The sequence below is a fragment of the Rhinichthys klamathensis genome, unplaced genomic scaffold, assembly GCF_029890125.1.
Source record: "Rhinichthys klamathensis goyatoka isolate OS25496 unplaced genomic scaffold, OSU_Roscu_1.1 h1tg001166l_1, whole genome shotgun sequence".
NCBI classification, from domain to species: Eukaryota; Metazoa; Chordata; class Actinopteri; order Cypriniformes; family Leuciscidae; genus Rhinichthys; species Rhinichthys klamathensis.
The window spans coordinates 7501-30000 of record NW_026607372.1 but is presented as its reverse complement, the minus strand read 5'-3'; the positions used below and the strand labels follow the sequence as shown (position 1 = coordinate 30000).

The 22500-nt window shown below is 41.4% G+C and overlaps 2 protein-coding genes across 2 annotated transcripts in view; one reads left to right on the top strand and one right to left on the bottom strand.

Annotated features, from left to right (window-relative positions):
- Positions 1-3770, top strand: part of LOC130079610 (amyloid beta precursor protein binding family B member 2-like) — a 16547-nt gene extending 12777 nt beyond the window's left edge. The window contains exon 7 of the mRNA XM_056244940.1: positions 3477-3770. Within this exon, the coding sequence (XP_056100915.1) occupies positions 3477-3632 (156 nt within the window). The 3' untranslated portion in view covers positions 3633-3770. The remainder of the gene's footprint in view (positions 1-3476) is intronic.
- A 2898-nt stretch (positions 3771-6668) lies between these two features.
- The window catches only part of LOC130079609 (putative methyltransferase NSUN7), a gene marked incomplete at its 5' end in the record, with an annotated part of 23328 nt that continues 7496 nt past the window's right edge, over positions 6669-22500 (bottom strand). The window contains 2 exons of the mRNA XM_056244939.1: positions 6669-7483; positions 15813-16083. Of these exons, the coding sequence (XP_056100914.1) occupies positions 6669-7483; positions 15813-16083 (1086 nt within the window). The remainder of the gene's footprint in view (positions 7484-15812; positions 16084-22500) is intronic.

Below are 22500 nucleotides of genomic sequence, written 5' to 3'. Positions count from 1 at the left end.
TGAACTCAACGCAAAAGTTTCTTGAACGAACACAAGTTTTTTGAACAAATGCAAAAGTTTCTCGAACGAATAAAAGTTTCTTGAGTGAACTCAATGCAAAAGTTTCTCGAACGAACGGAAAAGTTTCTTGAACAAACGCAATTTTTTTCCCGAGCGAACACAAAACTTTCTTAACGAATGCAAAAGTTTCTTGAGCGAACGCAATTTTTTTTCGAGCAAACGGAAAAAATTCTTGAATGAATGTGAAAGTTTCTCGAATGAACGCAAAAGTTTCTCGAACAAACGCAAACGTTTCTCGAACGAACACAAAAGTTTCTCGAGTGAACTCAACGCAAAAGTTTCTTGAACGAACACAAGTTTTTTGAACAAATGCTCGAACGAATAAAAGTTTCTCGAGTGAACTCAACGCAAAAGTTTCTCGAACGAACGCAAAAGTTTCTCGAACAAACGCAAACATTTCTCGAACGAACACAAAAGTTTCTCGATTGAACTCAACGCAAAAGTTTCTTTAACGAATGCAATTTTTTTTTCGAGCGAGCGCAAAAGTTTCTCGAACGAACACAATTTTTTTCCCGAGCGAATGAAAAAGTTTCTTTCTTTTTCTTTAACCCTCTGGGGACCAGAGTGTTTTTGGGGCCCTTGGGATGTTTTGACATGCACTGACATTTGTGCTTTTTTCAGTTATTTATAAACATGTTAATGGCAAAGGTGTAAATTCACTCTATATAGCACAAACTTGGCTACCATGAGATCTGAGCAACATGTATGTACATGTTTGTATTTTTAATAGAATAATGTTTATGCGTGGTTATTGAAAAAAATAAAAATGAAAGTTGCTGAAATAAGACCACAAAACACATATTGATTATTTCTTCACAAGACTTTTGAAAATTGTATCACATAGCCTAGAATATTTGCTCCAAAACTATGTGAGAATCATCCTGACTGCTCATTCAGATAAGTCAATAAAGTCTTTTACATTTTTAATGACGTGTTTTGTTTGAGAAAGCTTTATGCAGGAGGCTTGATCTCTCATTAATATGTATGGCATTCCACACCTGAGAAAGACAAAGACCCTCCCCATAATGGCCCTATTAGGTGCTATCAGGCCATATCATTACAGGAGCCTTGCACAAAGAATGAGGAGATTTAAAAAAGAATGGCTTTTAGATTGTTTGGATTTATATAAGGAAAATACAGGGTGCATACGTCTGGACACTTCTATCACACACCCTTCACCATATAGACATGGTTTTATTTCAGTTCAAAGTTCAAAGTTAGAGTTGGAAACATCTTGAAAAGAAAATTGTCTTTCTCCATAAATGTCTTAGTTTGATCATACATATTTCAAAGTTGAGGATTCATTATTTTGATATAGCTTGAACAAACACTATAAGATCTTAGTTGATTAGTTTATTGACAAAACATACTATATATTTAACATATGAGCAGAAACTCCTAAAAAAGCTTATTTGATGTCTATTTTAGAGTAAAAACTTTATCCAAAACGAGTCAACGAAATGTTGTCTGTTATTTAGTCTGTAACAGTGCGCATCTGTGCGTTCATTCATTCATTCATTCACACACACACACACACACACACACACACACACACACACACACACACACACACACACACACACACACACAAACATGATTCACATTTAACAGTATGCTATTTTTCCGTTTACAGACACTACGTTATTCTATATCGCGATTAGAACAAAGCACTTGCAAAAAACACTTACTTCTCAGCTGAATCTGTTCATCCTCGAAGTGAAAATAAACCCAGTGGTAAATGTCCCAGGATTGTTCCACATATAGCCGCGCAAGACGACAGTAGATTAATCTGACTAAAAAATAATGTGTGTTTTCAGAGTTTATGGGCGTTAACGCGTCTCAATGTGTTGCTTCACATATTTGCGTTTGAATAGCGCGTGCTCTCCGTGGGCGTGTCACATTACCAGAGATAATCAGCTCGAGAACGATAATGAGACGGGCTGACACGTCTCTCTTTTTATATAGATGACATAAACGGAGAATAATAATTTTAGTTTTGAATCGGATCATTTAAAAGTACAAACTCAAATGATTTAAAAGATATATTGCTTATGGCTGGGTGAATAGTATTAGCTGAGTTGTGTTGAAGATTAGAGACGTGCTCCAGAAAAAATGTTCACGGTGACCGAGAGGCAGAACGCACACCCTGTTTATTTTCTTTATTTTACAAAAGCACAATATTTTATTTCGATTGTATGTGGGCACATAAAAAAGTAGACATTTAACAGATTATTTTCTCATATTTCTTAACTCTATATGAAAAGAAATGATGGTAGTACTTTAAGTCTATTTTTCTGCTATGTGAAAAAAAACGAGCAAAACGCGCCGGCGCGTTTCTGGTCCCCAGAGGGTTAAAGTTTCTTGAACGAACGTAAAAGTTTCCTGAACAAACACTTTTTTTTCCCGAGCGAACAAAACTTTCTTAACGAATGCAAAAGTTTCTTGAGCGAACGCAATTTTTTTCCGAGCAAACGCAAAAGTTTCTTGAATGAATGTGAAAGTTTCTCGAACGAACGCAAAAGTTAAACGTTTCTCGAACGAACACAAAAGTTTCTCGAGTGAACTCAACGCAAAAGTTTATTGAACGAACACAAGTTTTTTGAACAAATGCAAAAGTTTCTCGAACGAATAAAAGTTTCTCGAGTGAACTCAACGCTAAAGTTTCTCGAACAAACGCAAAAGTTTCTTGAACAAACGCAAGTTTCTCGTACGAACGCAAAAATGTCTCAAGCGAATGCAAAAAAGAATCTTGCAAACGCCAAAAATTTCTCAAGCGAACGCAAAAAAAAAATCTCGAACAAAAAAAATTCTTCAGCGAGAAGAAACAAATTCTCAAGTGAACTCAAACGTTTCTCGCACGAACGCAAAAAATTTCTCGAGTGAACTTAAAAGTTTCTTGTATATCATGCTGTACAAAAAGTTTAATGGTGCGTTCACGTGCTATGGAAAATATGATATTTTCCACTTGTGAACTGGTATTTACCAGTGTGTTGCGTTCAAGTGCTTTTGTTGTCGTAATGTGGTAAAAAGATGGAGATCCAGACCTGTTATTTAGCTAAAACTATTTTAGATTGCTTAAGTCATCTGCTACAGCAAGAAAATGATGTATCAAAACTCAAAGGTAAATAATATATGCTGTATATTTTCTAGATCATGAATAGTACATATTTTTACCATTCACAACTCTTGCGTTGCTCTCCACCATTTTGAAAAGGTCAAAGGTAATCTCATCTCGGCAACTCGTGCATCAAAATATTCTACGAGTTGCCCAGTGGAAAATACCACATGAGGGGGTGTTCATGTGCATTTTCCATGTCGGCTTTTGGTATTTACCATAATTACCATAGCACGTGAACGCACCATAAGTTGTAGTGTACACACATGTACGGTGTGTATAATCCTGTGTTTTCCTCTAGCTGCGGTATCAGAAGTGTCTGGGGAAGACGGGCTCCTCGGCTCCGGCTCCTAGCGACTCCGTCACTCGCCGCGTGACGTCCAGCGTGAAGCGCGGCGTCCAATCAATCATAGACACTCTGAAAAAGAAGCCCGCCCCCGAGGTTCCCCACCAATGACGGAGCAGAACAGCTGTGACGGACAGCAGGTGTGTGTGTGTGTTTACTGATGCAGTCCAGAAGAGAAACACACAACACAACCACAACAAAAGACTAAGTGTAATGCAAGATGTCGCTGTGCGTAACGAGAAGCTTCTCGAGCGAATGAAGCATGAGTTTGCCTTACACTGACACATTTTCACTGAAGTGTTTCGAGGGCGTCAGAGTTCATGTCTCACCGATTACGGTCACGCTCAGATCAATGTAACTCAGTCTTTACACGCGTGACCTGGATTCAAGCTCCAGTCAGATTTGTGCCATAAGTGTGTTTCATTTCAAACCACTCGTCCACATGAGGAAATTGGATCCTTTGAAATTTTGGTCTCTTTCCCCAAGAAATTTAGAGGGAATTTTCTGGTGTTTGGTAGCAGGAAAAGGGGAACGTGTGTGTAAAATGTTTTAGCATGAGTTCACCCATGAGTCTCTATATCATCTGCTCAAAACAACACTGTAACCACAAGTTCTGACCACACAAATACACTTATGCTTCATTTAAACGAAGGCCTGAGAGATTCCCTGTACAAGTACGCAAATACAGACATGAACGCTTGGCAAACATGCGCTCCTTTTGTACACACACAACGCAAGAGACCTCAATACTGTCCATTAAACGTCTAAATGACATGAAACCAGGTGTTTTTATTCAGATGTCCAGTCAAAGACGTGTTCACGTTAGTCAACACTAAAGCCTGACAGGAAATAGCAGTCAGAAAAATCTAACATTTTGAATTGGAACAGTTTATTAAAAATTAAGGTTTTTTATTTGAGGATCATATTTGATGCATCAGGCTTTTATGGCTCATATAGTGAGAATATGGAGGTCCAAACTGAGCAAACGCTCATATTTATATGCTCAAAAAGTGATGAAATGCTGAGGCTTATAATGTAAATCAATCTGATCTTTATAACAGTATTGCAGATACTTACATAATATGCATATAAATATCAATATCTGCCAATAATGTCTTAGTAAGATGATATTTAAATGCTCAGTTTTATGATCAGAGCTCTGTAGTTTTAAAACATGTAATGCAATGCAATGATGATTGAGCAAATAAACCTTCTTCAGAAACCTGATGATCATATTTGATCTGTACTCGAGGACGCTGAAACGCATCGGTTTGATTTGTAGAAAACAAAAAAATGCTTTAAAGACTTCAGCGAACCCTTTTGTTTTCTCCCTGGTATCTAACACACTTTTTACAAGTGCGTAAATTCTCAAATGGTGAAATAAAGTCCCGTGTTTTTCTCCATTATGTCACATTGTGAAAGTAAAATGATTAGCGAACCCTGTTGACTTTAAAGTCTTACGGCAGTTCCTCAACCATGACTGTTGGAGAAGCGTTAGAGGACGTTGGTTTATGCTAATGTTACGCTATAACGTTGGTTTACGCTAATGTTATGCTATAACGTTGGTTTACGCCAATGTTACGCTATAACGTTGGTTTACGCTAATGTTTCGCTATAACGTTGGTTTATGCTAATGTTTCGCTATAACGTTGGTTTACGCTAATGTTACTCTATAACGTTGGTTTACGCTAATGTTACGCTATAACGTTGGTTTACGCCAATGTTACGCTATAATGTTGGTTTACGCCAATGTTACGCTATAACGTTGGTTTACGCTAATGTTTCGCTATAACGTTGGTTTACGCTAATGTTATGCTATAACGTTGGTTTACGCTAATGTTACGCTATAACGTTGGTTTACGCTAATGTTATGCTATAACGTTGGTTTACGCTAATGTTACGCTATAACGTTGGTTTACGCCAATGTTACGCTATAACGTTGGTTTACGCCAATGTTACCCTATAACGTTGGTTTACGCTAATGTTTCGCTATAACGTTGGTTTACGCTAATGTTTCGCTATAACGTTGGTTTACGCTAATGTTACTCTATAACGTTGGTTTACGCTAATGTTTCGCTATAACGTTGGTTTACGCTAATGTTACGCTATAACGTTGGTTTACGCTAATGTTACGCTATAACGTTGGTTTACGCCAATGTTACGCTATAACGTTGGTTTACGCCAATGTTACGCTATAACGTTGGTTTACGCCAATGTTTCGCTATAACGTTGGTTTACGCTAATGTTACGCTATAACGTTGGTTTACGCTAATGTTACGCTATAACGTTGGTTTACGCTAATGTTACGCTATAACGTTGGTTTACGCTAATGTTACGCTATAACGTTGGTTTACGCTAATGTTGCGCTATAACGTTGGTTTACGCTAATGTTGCGCTATAACGTTGGTTTACGCTAATGTTGCGCTATAACGTTAGTTTACGCTAATGTTTCGCTATAACGTTGGTTTACGCTAATGTTGCGCTATAACGTTGGTTTACGCTAATGTTTCGCTATAACGTTGGTTTACGCTAATGTTTCGCTATAAGAGCCTTTGTGGCTGAAAATGCGCAATGTACTTGCATTGCATTATGAATTGTGGAACGCAGTGATGCATGAGCTCGAGCTTGCTTAGCTACAAGATTTTGTGTACATGCGTAGAGCGTTTCGGGCTTTAGATGAGACACACACACACACACACACACACACACACACACACGTCTAGCCCCTGCTACAGTACAAGTAAAAAATAAACAAACACAGGAATGTTATTTCGCACAAAATGATATTTTAAAACGCAGATCAGCCACTAAGACACTCATTTTTACACCATATTAATGTAACATGTTGTGGAAATAAATTACATCAAAACAAAAAATGAGTCTCTCCTTGTTTTATTTGCATGCTTGTTCCAAATGATATTGGAAAATATGCTGATGGCATTTTGATGGCAGTGACATTTGAACAGTCCAGTTTAGTAGTGATAATGAGTTAGATATGATCTTATACAGATATCTGGCACGTCTAATAACATTAAAGGTTTTAATCACTAAGATGGAGAGTAAAATACTGACGGTAGCCTAACTAATACTTCTGGAGTGTGTGTGTGTGAGTGTGTTTTTGTGAGTGTGTGTGTGTGTGTTTATGTGTCAGAGCCACGGCCTCAGATGATTCAGTCTCGCTCTGAATGCCGCTTGGGTTCGAGGGGGAGCCGGTGTCGAGTTACTCCAGTGCTGATGGGTGTGGGCGGGGCTTGTAATGGTGTGGGCGGGGCTTATGAGAGCATGGCTCCGCCTCTGGGGAAGAAGACCGTCGCTTGACGACAGAACGGGAGGAAACATGACAGTCGTCGGCCTCAGAACTTCCTGTCGGCCTTTAGGCGGAGCGACCGGCGTTGAGTAGTGATCGTCGATCACAGATGCTGAAGCAGTGTTCAAACCAGTCAAACCGGTACAGTAGAAATCAGAGAAAGAAGCGAGGTTAGGGGTGGAGCCTGTTGTGTTGTGGGCAGGGCCTGTTATGTGAGAGGTGGAGCCTGTTGTCTTAAAGGTGGAGCCTGTTGTCTTAAAGGTGGGGCCTGTTGTGTTAGAGGTGTGGCCTGGTGTGTTAGAGGTGGAGCCTGTTGTCTTAAAGGTGGGGCCTGTTGTGTTAGAGGTGTGTCCTGGTGTGTTAGAGGTGGAGCCTGTTGTCTTAAAGGTGGGGCCTGTTGTGTTAGAGGTGTGGCCTGGTGTGTTAGAGGTGGAGCCTGCTGTGTTCGGGGTGTGGCCTGTTGCGTTAGGTGTGTGGTCTGTTGTGTCATGGGAGGGGCCTGTTGTGTTTGGGGTGTGGCCTGCTGTGTTCGGGGTGTGGCCTGCTGTGTCATGGGAGGGGCCTGTTGTCTTAAAGGTGTGGCCTGTTGTGCTAGGGGTGTGGCCTGTCCTGGAGAACACGCCCTGAAAGAGACGTCGAGAACTCGAGGGTGGATCTGTGGAGATAGAGAAGTAATCCGGAAGTTTGGTTAGTTTTCCTCAGTGGTTTCCTCTGAAAAACATTTCCGTTAACGACTGATCGAGCCTGTTCACCGGCAGTGTCCCGGGAGCTCTTTTAATAGCCTTTTCCCCCAAACACATATTTTAATAATGATCACAAATTGCGTATAATTTGAAAGCTTCACTCAAAATTCACCCTGTAAAAACCTTTTTGAAAGTGGAGATCGCACAGTAATTTAGCGGCTCAATTTTTGTGACATCAATTTTAAATAACCCTAACCTGGTGAAAGGTATGGCTTTAGATTGTTTTGTAAAATATATAGATTGTATAAATTAAATATATAGTTCGGCACACTCAGTTGTCACAGGCCGGCTCATAGCCTGTGGCAAAAACAACAGGTATAGGCCAATCAAAAAGGTTCTTTATTGTAAACCAAAAACTATTAACTTTAAACAAGGAAAAAGGAATGAGGTGTGAAAATGTCATAATGTAAGGTGTATGTAAAGTGCAGGGATGCATGAATCTGTGTGTGTGTGAACATGACTGAGTGGAAACCGGAGGAGGAACCGCCCCTGCAAGGCAGAGGAGGGGCCATGACTCCTGCAGGGTTAGGAGGGTCGTTAGTGATTGGAGCCACCTGGGCTCAGGGTATTTAAACTGCTTCACTAACCACTCTTATCTCTCTCTCTGCTCCTCCAGGTATGATCCTGTTTTGTTTGTTCCTTTGTAGTTTTACTTAGTTTCCACTCAGTCATGTTCACACACACACAGATTCATGCATCCCTGCACTTTACATACACCTTACATTATGACATTTTCACACCTCATTCCTTTTTCCTTGTTTAAAGTTAATAGTTTTTGGTTTACAATAAAGAACCTTTTTGATTGGCCTATACCTGTTGTTCGTGTCCCCTCATTTTTGCCACAGGCTATGAGCCGGCCTGTGACAAGTGGGGGCTCGTCCTTAAGTTAAAGTTAATTGTACTTTAGTCTTACTTTAGTATTCTAGTTTACTTTAACATTGTGTCATAGTTGGTTAAAGTTTTGTCTAGTTTGTCTTTGTCTTATCATTGGTAAGTCTGTTCATTTGTAGTTTGGCTTATTTTGACTATTGTTTTATAGTTAACTTGGGTTAGTAGTTTGTTCGTTTAGTTCAGATTGCCAATGTTTTGTTTGAGGGGATACTTTGGTTGGGCCAATATTGTTGGAGAGAGCGTTGAGAGCCATGTGTTCCATTTTTGTTCAGTTAGCTTTGTAGCTAAATATGTTTAGCAATTCACTCTGTGCCTTTTCTGGGTTTTTGTTCAGGTGGGAGTCCTCTCCTGTTGAGGCTTATCAGCGAGTGTCAATAGGAGGCTCGTGGTGTTTGTTTTAGGTGGCAGTGAACGTGGGTAGAGCTTCCCTTTCCCTTTTTCCCTACATCGGTTCGGGAGCACGTCCGTGGATATGGGGGGGGCCGCCAGTTTCTGGTTGTCTTTTCCAATCCACTGGTTTTGTGTGCATAAAACCCCACCACATGTGACTGCACGAAGACTAGGGGCCAGTTAGTTAGTAGTTTTGGAGGATAGTGGGGTGTGGCTCCTGTCCTTAAACCCAGACTGGCAGCAGGTGAGTTGTGTAACATATTTTTTGGGGCATTTGTAATAGTTGTATTGGTTGAGGAAAATGTCTTCCACCTTGAGAAGTTTTGTTCAGGTTCCTTCAGAGTTGGCCTTAGATCTGTGTACTAAGGAGCAGTTAATTGAAATAGCTGAACATTATCAGATTGAGATTGTTGATAAACTTAAAGAGACTGTGAAAGCTGTTTTAAAGCAAAGTCTTAGGGAAGTAGGTGTTCTTTGTGGTCAGTCTGGTAGTAGTGAGGGTGCAAGTTTTCAGTCTAGCCCTTCATTAACTTTTGAGCAGCAGAGGGAGCTGTTGCAAATGCAGTTAGAGATAGCACGATTGCGAAATGCCAATAGACCAGAAGGACCACCATAGTTTGATGTTTCACAGAATCTTCGATTGTTGCCTAAATTTGATGAGTCAGATCCAGATACATACTTTACTTTATTTGAGCGTATTGCGGGAGCTAGAGCTTGGTCAGATTTGGATAGGACCATGTTGTTGCAATGTGTACTTACAGGTAAAGCACGTGAGGCGTTTTCAGCTCTAAGTGTAGCTGACTGTAAAGTTTATGATGAAGTTAAATCAGCAGTTCTGAAGGTCTACGAGCTTGTGCCGGAGGCATATCGTCAACGCTTTCGTTACAGGAAAAAGCTAGATTCACAAACCTATTCTGAGTTTGTTCGTGATTTGACTTCTGCGTTTAATCGTTGGTGTACAGCTTCTGAAGTTAGCACTTTTGAGGGTCTGTCTAACTTGATTGTGTTAGAACAGTTCAAAAATTCTGTCTCTGACCAGGTTGCTACATACATTAATGAACGTAAAGTTAAGTCTCCAATTGATGCAGCAGTCCTTGCAGATGAGTACAGGCTAACACATAAAACCCATTTTGAGTCAAACAGTGACATGCACCATAAAAATAATTTTCCTCCTATGAATAGTAGGTCACCTTTTTCTGGAGCTTCTTTCCAAAGGCCTCAGCAGAAGTTTGGTTCTGGGGGACCTAAAGCAACAGTTAATGCTAATACCTGTCGCTACTGTTTAGTTGAAGGACATTGGAAGAAAGATTGTCCTCTACTTAAATCAAAAAAGTCAGGTCACTTTAAACCTGCTGTGATGGCAGCTCCTGTTACAGCCTTTAACCACCAAGGTGAGCATTTTCAGCCACTAGTTGAGTTTGGTTCTCAGTCTTCCCATTGTGATTTCTCAGCCTTTATTTCAGATGGTGTAGTGTCCCTGGTAGATGGCAACCAAAATTTTCCGATTAAGATCTTAAGAGACACTGGAGCTTTAGATTCTTTTATTCTGCAATCTGTTCTGCCGTTCTCTAAGGTGTCTGATACTGGCAGTTGTGTAATGGTATGTGGCATGGGTTTAATTCCATTCTCTTCTCCTTTACATGAAGTTACCCTAAAATGTGGTCTGGTAGAGGGTGATGTAGCTGTTGGGGTTAGACCTCAGTTGCCAGTGGAGGGAGTCCACATGATTTTGGGGAATGACTTGGCAGGTAGTAAGGTGTGGGCAGATGGCAACCTAAACATCTTTAAGAAGCAACCTGCAGCGCCACCTGCAAGTGTATCTCCAGATTCCAGCAGTGTGTCTCCTGAGGTATTTCCAGTTTGTGCTATTACCCGCTCTGCCTCTCGTAAGGAAGTTGAGAGTAAGCCAGAAAGTCTTGAGTTGCCAGTTAAACTCCAGACAGAACAGTTGACTAGTTCTAGAGATTCATTGATGGCTGAGCAAAAGGCCGATACTACTTTGGCCGATCTCTTTGATAAAGTTGTTCCTGATTCAGTGGTGAGAAATAGTGCTCAGTGTTATTTTCTTCTTGATGGGCTGTTGGTCAGGAAATGGGTTCCACACTGTGATCGGGGTCTAGGAGAACCAGTTTTTCAAATAGTTGTACCTACTACTTTGCGAAATAAAGTGTTGCAGACATCACATGGTGATATGGCAGGTCATATGGGTGTTCGTAAAACTTATGATCACATACTCCATTATTTCTTCTGGCCACGTTTAAAGCGGGATGTAGCTCAGTTATTTAAAACTTGTCATACGTGTCAGCGTGCAAGCAAGCCAAACCAGGTTGTAAAGCCAGCACCTTTATATCCAATACCAGCTGTGGGGCAACCTTTTGAGCATCTGATTATCGATTGTGTTGGGCCTTTACCACGGTCCAAGTCAGGTCATAGCTACTTATTAACAGTTATGTGTCAAGCAACTAGATATCCGGCAGCCTTTTCCTTGCGTACCATAACTTCAAAATCAGTAGTTAAAGCATTAACTCAATTTATTTCAATATTTGGGATTCCAAAAATCATTCAGTCAGATCAGGGGTCTAACTTTACCTCCCATTTATTTGCTCAGGTTCTCAAGCAGCTTAAAGTTAAACACAACAAGTCTACTGCGTTCCATGCCCAGAGCCAGGGAGCTTTGGAACGTTTTCATCAAACTTTAAAGGGGTCATATAATGCCATTTTTGTACAAGCTAATATAATTCTTTAGGGTCTAAATTAAAAGTTTGTAATATACTTTAATTAAAAATTCTCATTAGTATTGTAAGAAAACACTTATTTTACCTGGTCAAAAACAGCTCTGTTTTCAGCACGCCGTTTCAGTGCATATGACTTTAAATGATCATAAGCTTTGCTCACCCCGCCCCTCTGTTCTGTGCGTACACGTTTGTAACACAATACCATAACGTGTTGTTCATTATAAACGTGGGATTATGAATTATATGGAGAACGTCGTACATAGAAAACATGCAGTAATGTACCCTGAGTGTAAACCTTAGACTCATTCATCGTGAAGCGATTTGCAAAGATATAAATATTAATATAAAGTTTAATAAAACGTTACACTCACTTCAGTTGTTCTAGAGGTTCAGCAGGAACACGAATATCTGGTACCGATCCTTTTTTCATGAGCAGCTGCTTAGCAAAACCAGCTTTATACTGATCCTCGTTTATAAAGCAGTCTGGTGAGAAATGATTCGCGCAAATATGAGAGCAGTGACGTTGCTCGTGGGGAATATTCCCTTCGAAAACAAACTCAACCACTGCGTCTTCAGCGGTTCGGATTCAGGAACATTAAAATGACTGCTGTGTTCGTTATTACACCCAAGAACAGAACACCACAATCGCTTAGACGCCATTCTGCTCATAGACCGTGCTCCAGCATATCAACAATGTCCGCGCAGACTATGATTGACAGCTCTCACGAGCGAGGGCGGGTCTGTGTTGAAACGCGCCTATCAATCAACAATCGCGGGAGGGGCTTCCGACCGTGTGACGTCACACGGTCGAACGGCTTGATTTGAGGCAGGGGAAAACATATAAGGAGATTAAAACAAAACCACTGGATGGATTTTTATCATTATATGATGGTTGTGTACAGGCACTGCCAACACACATTTCAGTACAATCAACTTGAAAAAGTGCATGTACCATTATATGACCCCTTTAAAATCCTTGCTTCGTGCTTACTGTACAGAACTGTCTGCAGATTGGGAGGAGGGGTTACCTTGGCTGCTACTAGCTGCTCGTGAGGTAGTGCAGGAAAGCACAGGGTTTAGCCCTAATGACTTAGTGTTTGGTCATAAGGTAGGTGGGCCTTTAGCAGTGCTGCAAGATGGTTGTTTGCCTGAGGAACCACCTCGGAACCTTGACTATGTAAACGGTTTTAGGCTGAAGTTGTATAGGGCTGGTGAACTGGCGAAAGAAAAACTAGAATGTTCTCAAAAGAAAATGAAACCGAGATATGACAGACAGGCTGAGCTGCGTGAGTTTGGTCCTGGTGATCGTGTACTCGCTCTTTTGCCTCTTGTAAGTTCACCTTTTCAGGCAAAATACTGTGGTCCTTTTACTGTGTTGCGCAAAGTGTCAGATTTGAACTATCTTATTGAAACCCCTGGTCATAGGAAGTCTTCTAAGTTGTGCCATGTGAACCTATTGAAATGTTATCATTCCCGTGATCTAAGCAAAGTTGAAGGCACTCCAGCAGTGAGGTCAGCGTTGACTGCTGCCCCAGTCACTGCATCGTGTGGCTTTAACTTTGTGGAGGGGGAAGAAGAGGTAGTTATGGTTTCGGATGAGGTCTTACAAGGTCGGCTGAAAAACTCCCAGACTTTGGAAAACCTTGGGGTTTTGGTAGATCATTTAGATTCTGAGAAACGTGATGAATTAGTAGCTCTTATTAGAAAGTACCCCGTTTTGTTTTCTGACACCCCATCGCAAACCCACTTAATTGAGCATGACCTAGACATCGGAGATGCTAAGCCTATCAAACAGCGATTTTATCGTGTATCTGAGGAGAAGAGACTGCAATTGGAAACAGAGGTGCAGTATATGTTGGACAATGGTATTGCTGAGCCATGTTGTTCAAATTGGGCTTCACCCTGCCTTCTGGTTAAAATGTCTGATTCCACTTTCAGACCCTGCACTGATTATAGAAAACTAAACAATGTTACTAAAGCAGACCTTTACCCTCTTCCTAGGATGGAGGACTGTATTGATCAAGTTGGGTCAGCAAAGTATGTTAGTAAATTTGATCTTTTAAAGGGATATTGGCAAGTACCCCTTACCAAAAGAGCTCGTGAGATTGCTGCCTTTATAACTCCATCTGGTTTGTTCTCTTATACAGTGATGCCTTTCGGCTTGCGGAATGCTCCAGCCACCTTCCAGAGGCTGATGAATCAGGTGGTCTCAGGTCTGGAAGGGTGTGCCGTGTATTTGGACGACGTGGTCGTCTACTCGGACTCCTGGGAGGAGCATGTCCGGAGAGTGCAAGCCCTGTTTGGAAGACTGGTGTGGGCCAGGTTGAATATCAATTTGGCAAAGTGTGAGTTTGCCAAAGCTACAGTCACATACCTAGGCAAGGTTGTTGGTCAGGGTTTTGTTTTTCCCATGGAAGCCAAGGTTCAGGCTGTGAAGCAGTTCCCACAGCCCTCCACAAAGAAAGAACTGATGCGCTTCCTGGGAATGGCGGGGTACTACCGTGCTTTCTGTAAAAACTTTTCGGTAGTAGTGTCCCCAATGACCAATCTGTTGAAGGCCAAGGCTGAATTTATCTGGTCCACCCAATGTCAAGAGGCATTTGATGCAGTTAAGGCTCTTTTGTGTTTGGCACCCGTGTTGGCAGCACCAAATTTTGGGAAACCTTTCAAATTGCAGGTAGACGCCAGTCAAATTGGTGCTGGGGCTGTGCTTCTCCAGGAAAATGATGACAATGTTGAGTGTCCAGTCAGTTTCTTCTCCCGGAAATTTAATAAGTATCAGCAAAACTATTCTGTAATTGAAAAGGAGGCTTTAGGACTCATCTGGGCTCTACAGCACTTCGAAGTCTACGTTGGTTCCGGTTTGACCTCTTTAATTGTGTTCACTGACCACAACCCACTAATTTTTCTGAAGTCCCTGCAAAATCCCAACCAGCGCCTGATGCGTTGGGCTTTGTTCTTGCAACCATTCAACCTTGATATTAGACACATTAGTGGTAAGGATAATATCATTGCTGATGCCCTGTCCCGTGCGCCGTTACCCTAGTTTGTATCTTCTTTCTGCTGACCCCTGCTAGCTGTCGGTGCCTCTTTCTCTTAAATTGCTCCCCAGGTACCAGGGCTGCAGAGTTGGAGGGACGGACAGTCAGTCAGGGGACGCGGGGTGACTGCTAGGAGCCAGGACTGGTATAGATATATTTGTTTTTGGGGCACTTTGGATTGTTTTAAATATGTTGGGCCAAATTTTGGGTTGAGGGTGGGACCCTCATTTTAAGGAGGGGGGAGTCATGGCCCCTCCTCTGCCTTGCAGGGGCGGTTCCTCCTGCAGGGTTAGGAGGGTCGTTAGTGATTGGAGCCACCTGGGCTCAGGGTATTTAAACTGCTTCACTAACCACTCTTATCTCTCTCTCTGCTCCTCCAGGTATGATCCTGTTTTGTTTGTTCCTTTGTAGTTTTACTTAGTTTCCACTCAGTCATGTTCACACACACACAGATTCATGCATCCCTGCACTTTACATACACCTTACATTATGACATTTTCACACCTCATTCCTTTTTCCTTGTTTAAAGTTAATAGTTTTTGGTTTACAATAAAGAACCTTTTTGATTGGCCTATACCTGTTGTTCGTGTCCCCTCATTTTTGCCACAGGCTATGAGCTGGCCTGTGACACAGTTAACGAACTTCTGTACGTTTTTTACACTTTTTTTTTTTTCGATCTTCTGAGTGTCTTTAACTCTTTCCCCGCCATCGACTCTTTCCCCACCATATTCTTATATATTCCATGTTCAGATATTCATACAACAAAATATTCTGGTGGGGAAAGAGTTAAAAAGAGACCAACATTATGTTAGTATTACAAAGCATTCATGCTCAGATCTATGCTCAAAAGTCAGGGGGACGGTTAACAGCTTAAAGATATACAATATTGTTCATTAGTTAATGTATTAACTAACATGAACTAACCATGAGCAATACATTTGTTACTGTATTTATTAATCTTTGTTAATGTTATTTAATAAAAATACAGCTGTTCATTGTTTTTTCATGTTAGTTCACAGTGCATTAACTAATGTAAACAAGATTTTAATAATGTATTAGTAAATGTTGAAATTGACATTAACAAAGATGAATAAATGCTGTATACGTGCAGTATATTATTAGTTAACTAATGAACCTTATTGTAAAGTGTTACCAAGATATTGTTATTAACTAGTTAAATTAACCGTATCGTGACGAACTGCGAGGAGAAACCATCGGCGCCGAGTTGCTTCCCCTCATCTCGTGGTTCAAGAACTCCGCCACGCGTGATTGGTCGCTCTGTGTGGCGTGTGGGCGTGTCTTCGTGGAGGGCTGGTGATTGGCTGGTGTTCTTCGGGACCGTCGGCCTCGGCCCTCTCTGCTGATTGGCTGCTTCGGGTGGAGTCCGTCTAGCAAGCCTTTGGCCGCTGCGCGAGCAAGCACTTGCTGTGACGTCTCTTTCACTTCAGGTTCAGGCTGTGTAGGAGACAAGCAAAGAAAACGCTGGGTATCAGGGTTCGTTTACACGACAACGACGTACGGAAAACAGAAAACACTTTTCCTTTGTGTTTTTCGTGTACAGACGACAGCGTTGTAAGAACGATCCCCGTTCACACGGATCTGCGAAACGACTAAAACCGATGTATTCTGCTGTTAGACCAGTAGATGGCGATGTCAGTTTGTAAAGAAACACCTATAGACTGAACACGTAATGCGCATGACGGCACCGTTTCACAAATGAGTGTTTTTGTAGTTTACACAGAGACGATAAAGCTTTCAAAAACGTGCACCTTTCCAGAAGTTTGAGTTTTTAGGCCTCCAAAATGCTGTTGTCGTGTAAATAAACAGGCAAATTTTTTCGTTTTTCGTTGAGAATGGTGTCGTGTAAACATACCCTAACATGTTCTGAAGAGTCACTTAGATAAAGCATCTGACAAATGCAAAAAATATATTAAACGACTAAAATCGCTGTATTCTGCTCTTAGGCCAGTAGATGGCGACTACACACACCTACAGACTGAACACGTAATCCGCATGACGCTACCGTTTCACAAATGAGTGTTTTTGTAGTTTACACAGAGACGACAACACTATCGTTTTTTAAAAACTTGCTATTTAAAAAACTTTTTCAAAAGTTTGCGTTTTCAGGACCCCAAAACGCCGTTATCGTGTAAATAAACGCATTCAAAATGGCGTCGTGTAAACATACCCTAACATGTTCTGAAGAGTCACTTTAGATAAAGCATCGGACAAATGCAAAAAATATATAAATGGTGAATCAGTCGAACTGTGGGGGAAAACTATAAATAATATATAACACAAAACAATAAATTATTATTATTTATAATAATTACAATTATTTATATTTGTATTTTCATTTAAAATATACACAAAAAGGTCAAATTATAATAATAAAATAAAATATTTTGTAATATATTTATGTAAATATTTGAAAAGGTTTATTTTTCTGAAATATTTTTGAGCCAAATGAAAAAAAGAAGAAAAAAAGTCATGATGTGGACCATTTTATTCAGGGAAAAATATTTTTCTCATAATGTACGTTTCTCTGTGTGTTGCATGTTAGTTCAGCGTGTTTCTTAAAGGATCATCTGCTGTCTCAGCACCACACACACACACTCCCAGTGAATAATTCAGATGGTGTGTGTGTGTGTGTGTGTGTGTGTGTGTGTGTGTGTGTGTGTTTGAGGACGCGAGGATTTGCCCTGTTGACGCTAACGCATGCAGACATGAGGCTGAATTATTCAATACGTCCTGCCCTCCTCCTCCTGAACATCACACATTTATTGCCCATCGTGTGGTTATGATGCAGTTCTGGTCCCAGATTATGGTCATTATGTTTGTCCTTTGGCTGAACACGAGGTCACACACACACACACACACACTGCGGTCTACACTCTTCAAAATAAAGGTTCATTTTTTTTACCTTTCGGTGATCAGTTCTGAAAAATCACTTTTTTCTGAAAAGAACATTAAAAATCTAAAGAAGCTTTTCCACTATAAAGAAGCTTTTGTACAAAGATTACATGGATGTTCTTCATGGAACCAGCGATGACAATAAAGAACGTTTATTTTTAAAGAACACCACCATCTTCAGTGTGTAATGTTGCAGTTTGAGGATGAAAACGCTCCAGTTCTTCTCTATATCAGTGTCAGTGTTTCTGAACTCCTGAAACGCCTCCATTGTAGTCTTGAGTTTCTTCCGGGAACGAACACGTCACAATATTCCTCATTATAATAATTCATGCGTAGACTAAAGGGGCGGGGCCTGGTTGAGTTAGTTAGTAGTGTGTTAAACTGGTGGTTATGGAAAGGGGCGGGACTTTCCCAAACACACTCGAAGTGCTCGACCAATCACAACACACTGCTCCAGCCGACCAATCAGAGCACAGTGTGCTTTTCAGAAGGAGGGGCTTCATAGAGACAGGAGCTAAACAGAGCGTTACTGACAGACTGGGAAGAGAGGAGCCGCAAAAATATGAAAAATAATATGTTTTTGAATATTCAAGCAGGAAAACATGTTCTAGTAGAGCCTGAAAACGCATTAAAAAGGGCGTAATAGGTCTAATCTGAACGCTGCTGAAGACTTTATTGGTCCCAGGTGAGGACGTACAGATGCATCATAAAACCGTGAGGAGGACGACGGTAATATTTCCACACACGCGTCTAATAGCCTTTTTATGAGACCTTCTTAAGCGAACCACAATATTTTTTATTAGTGGCTTTATTACTCGTGGAATATGAAGACTTAATGATGATTTTCTGACTGTCAGAGGAGGGATAAATATGACGGATTGCTGTGATCTAACAGGAACGTTCATCATATATGAAGCGTAAAAACCCTGTTTACTGGAGATCATTCCAGAGGAACTTTGATCCACGAGAGATCCCAGTAGGAGACTCACCCGAGTTATTTTTAGCAGCGGATGAAAGCAGAGCGAGGGAAACACGGGATTCCTCAACAGAGACGGTGGGATTAGAGTCGGTGAGAACACGGACATGAGAAACAAAGAGTGTCTCCATCAAACCCCAGAGAAACTCCCAGCATGCTTTGAGCTTAACTAGCACAAACAACATCTCAGAGAAACACAGAAACACAAAAATAACCACAATATCTGTTCCAGCTCACAGACTCGCTTTTCTATCTGGGGTTTATTTTTTTTTTATTTTTTTTTTTTTAATATATAAATAATTTACAAAAATTTGGCTCAAAAATATTTTAGGAAAATAAATTTCTAAATATTTAACTAAATATATTTTAAATATTTATTAGTCAGTTTACTAATTAAATTTTGTGTATTTTTTTAATAAAAATCTATAATTTATATATATGTATACTGTATATATATATACATTATTATATTATTACATATATATATATATATATATATATATATATATATATATATATATATATATATATATAAGTACTTGTAAAAAATAAAAAAATAAAAGATATTAGTGTGATAACTGGATGCCACACACTAAATTAAACATGCAACGTGAGGTCATGTGACAGCATACTACTGTCTGAAACATTTATATTTGCATATTACAATGCAGAATACAGTATATATGCAAGGATTCCAATCCGACCAATATTTTCACGTCCTAAACCACATTCAAGAGCTTTCAAAGACATAAATAAGAGTAAAACATACATGATGCCATTTGTTTTTGAATGCTGAACTGATATGTTGATCCACATGTCAATCACACTCAGGGGGCGGGGCTGAGTCGACACTCTCGGGTCAGTGTTGTTCTTTTAGGGAGTGTACAGTAGCGCTGATGTTTAGGGAGTGTACAGTAGTGCTGATGTTTAGGGAGTGTACAGTAGCGCTGATGTTTAGGGAGTGTACAGTAGCGCTGATGTTTAGGGAGTGTACAGTAGAGCTGATGTTGAGGGAGTGTACAGTAGAGCTGATGTTTAGGGAGTGTACAGTAGCGCTGATGTTTAGGGAGTGTACAGTAGCGCTGATGTTTAGGGAGTGTACAGTAGTGCTGATGTTTAGGGAGTGTACAGTAGCGCTGATGTTTAGGGAGTGTACAGTAGCGCTGATGTTTAGGGAGTGTACAGTAGCGCTGATGTTTAGGGAGTGTACAGTAGCGCTGATGTTTAGGGAGTGTACAGTAGAGCTGATGTTTAGGGAGTGTACAGTGGTGCTGATGTTTAGGGAGTGTACAGTAGCGCTGATGTTTAGGGAGTGTACAGTAGCGCTGATGTTTAGGGAGTGTACAGTAGCGCTGATGTTTAGGGAGTGTACAGTAGCGCTGATGTTTAGGGAGTGTACAGTAGCGCTGATGTTTAGGGAGTGTACAGTAGCGCTGATGTTTAGGGAGTGTACAGTAGAGCTGATGTTGAGGGAGTGTACAGTAGAGCTGATGTTTAGGGAGTGTACAGTAGCGCTGATGTTTAGGGAGTGTACAGTAGCGCTGATGTTTAGGGAGTGTACAGTAGCGCTGATGTTTAGGGAGTGTACAGTAGCGCTGATGTTTAGGGAGTGTACAGTAGCGCTGATGTTTAGGGAGTGTACACTAGTGCTGATGTTTAGGGAGTGTACAGTAGCGCTGATGTTTAGGGAGTGTACAGTAGAGCTGATGTTTAGGGAGTGTACAGTAGCGCTGATGTTTAGGGAGTGTACAGTAGCGCTGATGTTTAGGGAGTGTACAGTAGCGCTGATGTTTAGGGAGTGTACAGTAGCGCTGATGTTTAGGGAGTGTACAGTAGCGCTGATGTTTAGGGAGTGTACAGTAGCGCTGATGTACAGTAGCGCTGATGTTTAGGGAGTGTACAGTAGCGCTGATGTTTAGGGAGTGTACACTAGCGCTGATGTTTAGGGAGTGTACAGTAGCGCTGATGTTTAGGGAGTGTACAGTAGAGCTGATGTTTAGGGAGTGTACAGTAGCGCTGATGTTTAGGGAGTGTACAGTAGCGCTGATGTTTAGGGAGTGTACAGTAGCGCTGATGTTTAGGGAGTGTACAGTAGCGCTGATGTTTAGGGAGTGTACAGTAGCGCTGATGTTTAGGGAGTGTACAGTAGCGCTGATGTTTAGGGAGTGTACAGTAGAGCTGATGTTGAGGGAGTGTACAGTAGCGCTGATGTTGAGGGAGTGTACAGTAGCGCTGATGTTGAGGGAGTGTACAGTAGCGCTGATGTTTAGGGAGTGTACAGTAGAGCTGATGTTTAGGGAGTGTACAGTAGCGCTGATGTTTAGGGAGTGTACAGTAGAGCTGATGTTTAGGGAGTGTACAGTAGCGCTGATGTTTAGGGAGTGTACAGTAGAGCTGATGTTTAGGGAGTGTACAGTAGTGCTGATGTTTAGGGAGTGTACAGTAGAGCTGATGTTTAGGGAGTGTACAGTAGCGCTGATGTTTAGGGAGTGTACAGTGGCGCTGATGTTTAGGGAGTGTACAGTGGTGCTGATGTTTAGGGAGTGTACAGTGGTGCTGATGTTTAGGGAGTGTACAGTAGTGCTGATGTTTAGGGAGTGTACAGTAGCGCTGATGTTTAGGGAGTGTACAGTAGCGCTGATGTTTAGGGAGTGTACAGTAGAGCTGATGTTTAGGGAGTGTACAGTGGCGCTGATGTATAGGGAGTGTACAGTGGCGCTGATGTTTAGGGAGTGTACAGTGGCGCTGATGTTTAGGGAGTGTACAGTAGAGCTGATGTTTAGGGAGTGTACAGTGGTGCTGATGTTTAGGGAGTGTACAGTGGTGCTGATGTTTAGGGAGTGTACAGTGGCGCTGATGTTTAGGGAGTGTACAGTGGCGCTGATGTTTAGGGAGTGTACAGTAGTGATGATGTTTAGGGAGTGTACAGTAGCGCTGATGTTTAGGGAGTGTACAGTAGAGCTGATGTTTAGGGAGTGTACAGTAGCGCTGATGTTTAGGGAGTGTACAGTAGTGCTGATGTTGAGGGAGTGTACAGTAGAGCTGATGTTTAGGGAGTGTACAGTAGAGCTGATGTTTAGGGAGTGTACAGTAGTGCTGATGTTTAGGGAGTGTACAGTAGAGCTGATGTTTAGGGAGTATACAGTAGTGCTGATGTTTAGGGAGTGTACAGTAGCGCTGATGTTTAGGGAGTGTACAGTAGCGCTGATGTTTAGGGAGTGTACAGTAGCGCTGATGTTGAGGGAGTGTACAGTAGAGCTGATGTTTAGGGAGTGTACAGTAGTGCTGATGTTTAGGGAGTGTACAGTAGCGCTGATGTTTAGGGAGTGTACAGTAGCGCTGATGTTTAGGGAGTGTACAGTAGCGCTGATGTTTAGGGAGTGTACAGTAGCGCTGATGTTTAGGGAGTGTACAGTAGAGCTGATGTTTAGGGAGTGTACAGTGGCGCTGATGTTTAGGGAGTGTACAGTAGCGCTGATGTTTAGGGAGTGTACAGTAGCGCTGATGTTAAGGGAGTGTACAGTAGAGCTGATGTTTAGGGAGTGTACAGTAGCGCTGATGTTTAGGGAGTGTACAGTAGCGCTGATGTTTAGGGAGTGTACAGTAGAGCTGATGTTTAGGGAGTGTACAGTAGTGCTGATGTTTAGGGAGTGTACAGTAGCGATGATGTTTAGGGAGTGTACAGTAGAGCTGATGTTTAGGGAGTGTACAGTAGCGCTGATGTTTAGGGAGTGTACAGTAGCGCTGATGTTTAGGGAGTGTACAGTAGCGCTGATGTTTAGGGAGTGTACAGTAGCGCTGATGTTTAGGGAGTGTACAGTAGCGCTGATGTTTAGGGAGTGTACAGTAGCGCTGATGTTTAGGGAGTGTACAGTAGCGCTGATGTTTAGGGAGTGTACAGTAGCGCTGATGTTTAGGGAGTGTACAGTAGCGCTGATGTTTAGGGAGTGTACAGTAGTGCTGATGTTTAGGGAGTGTACAGT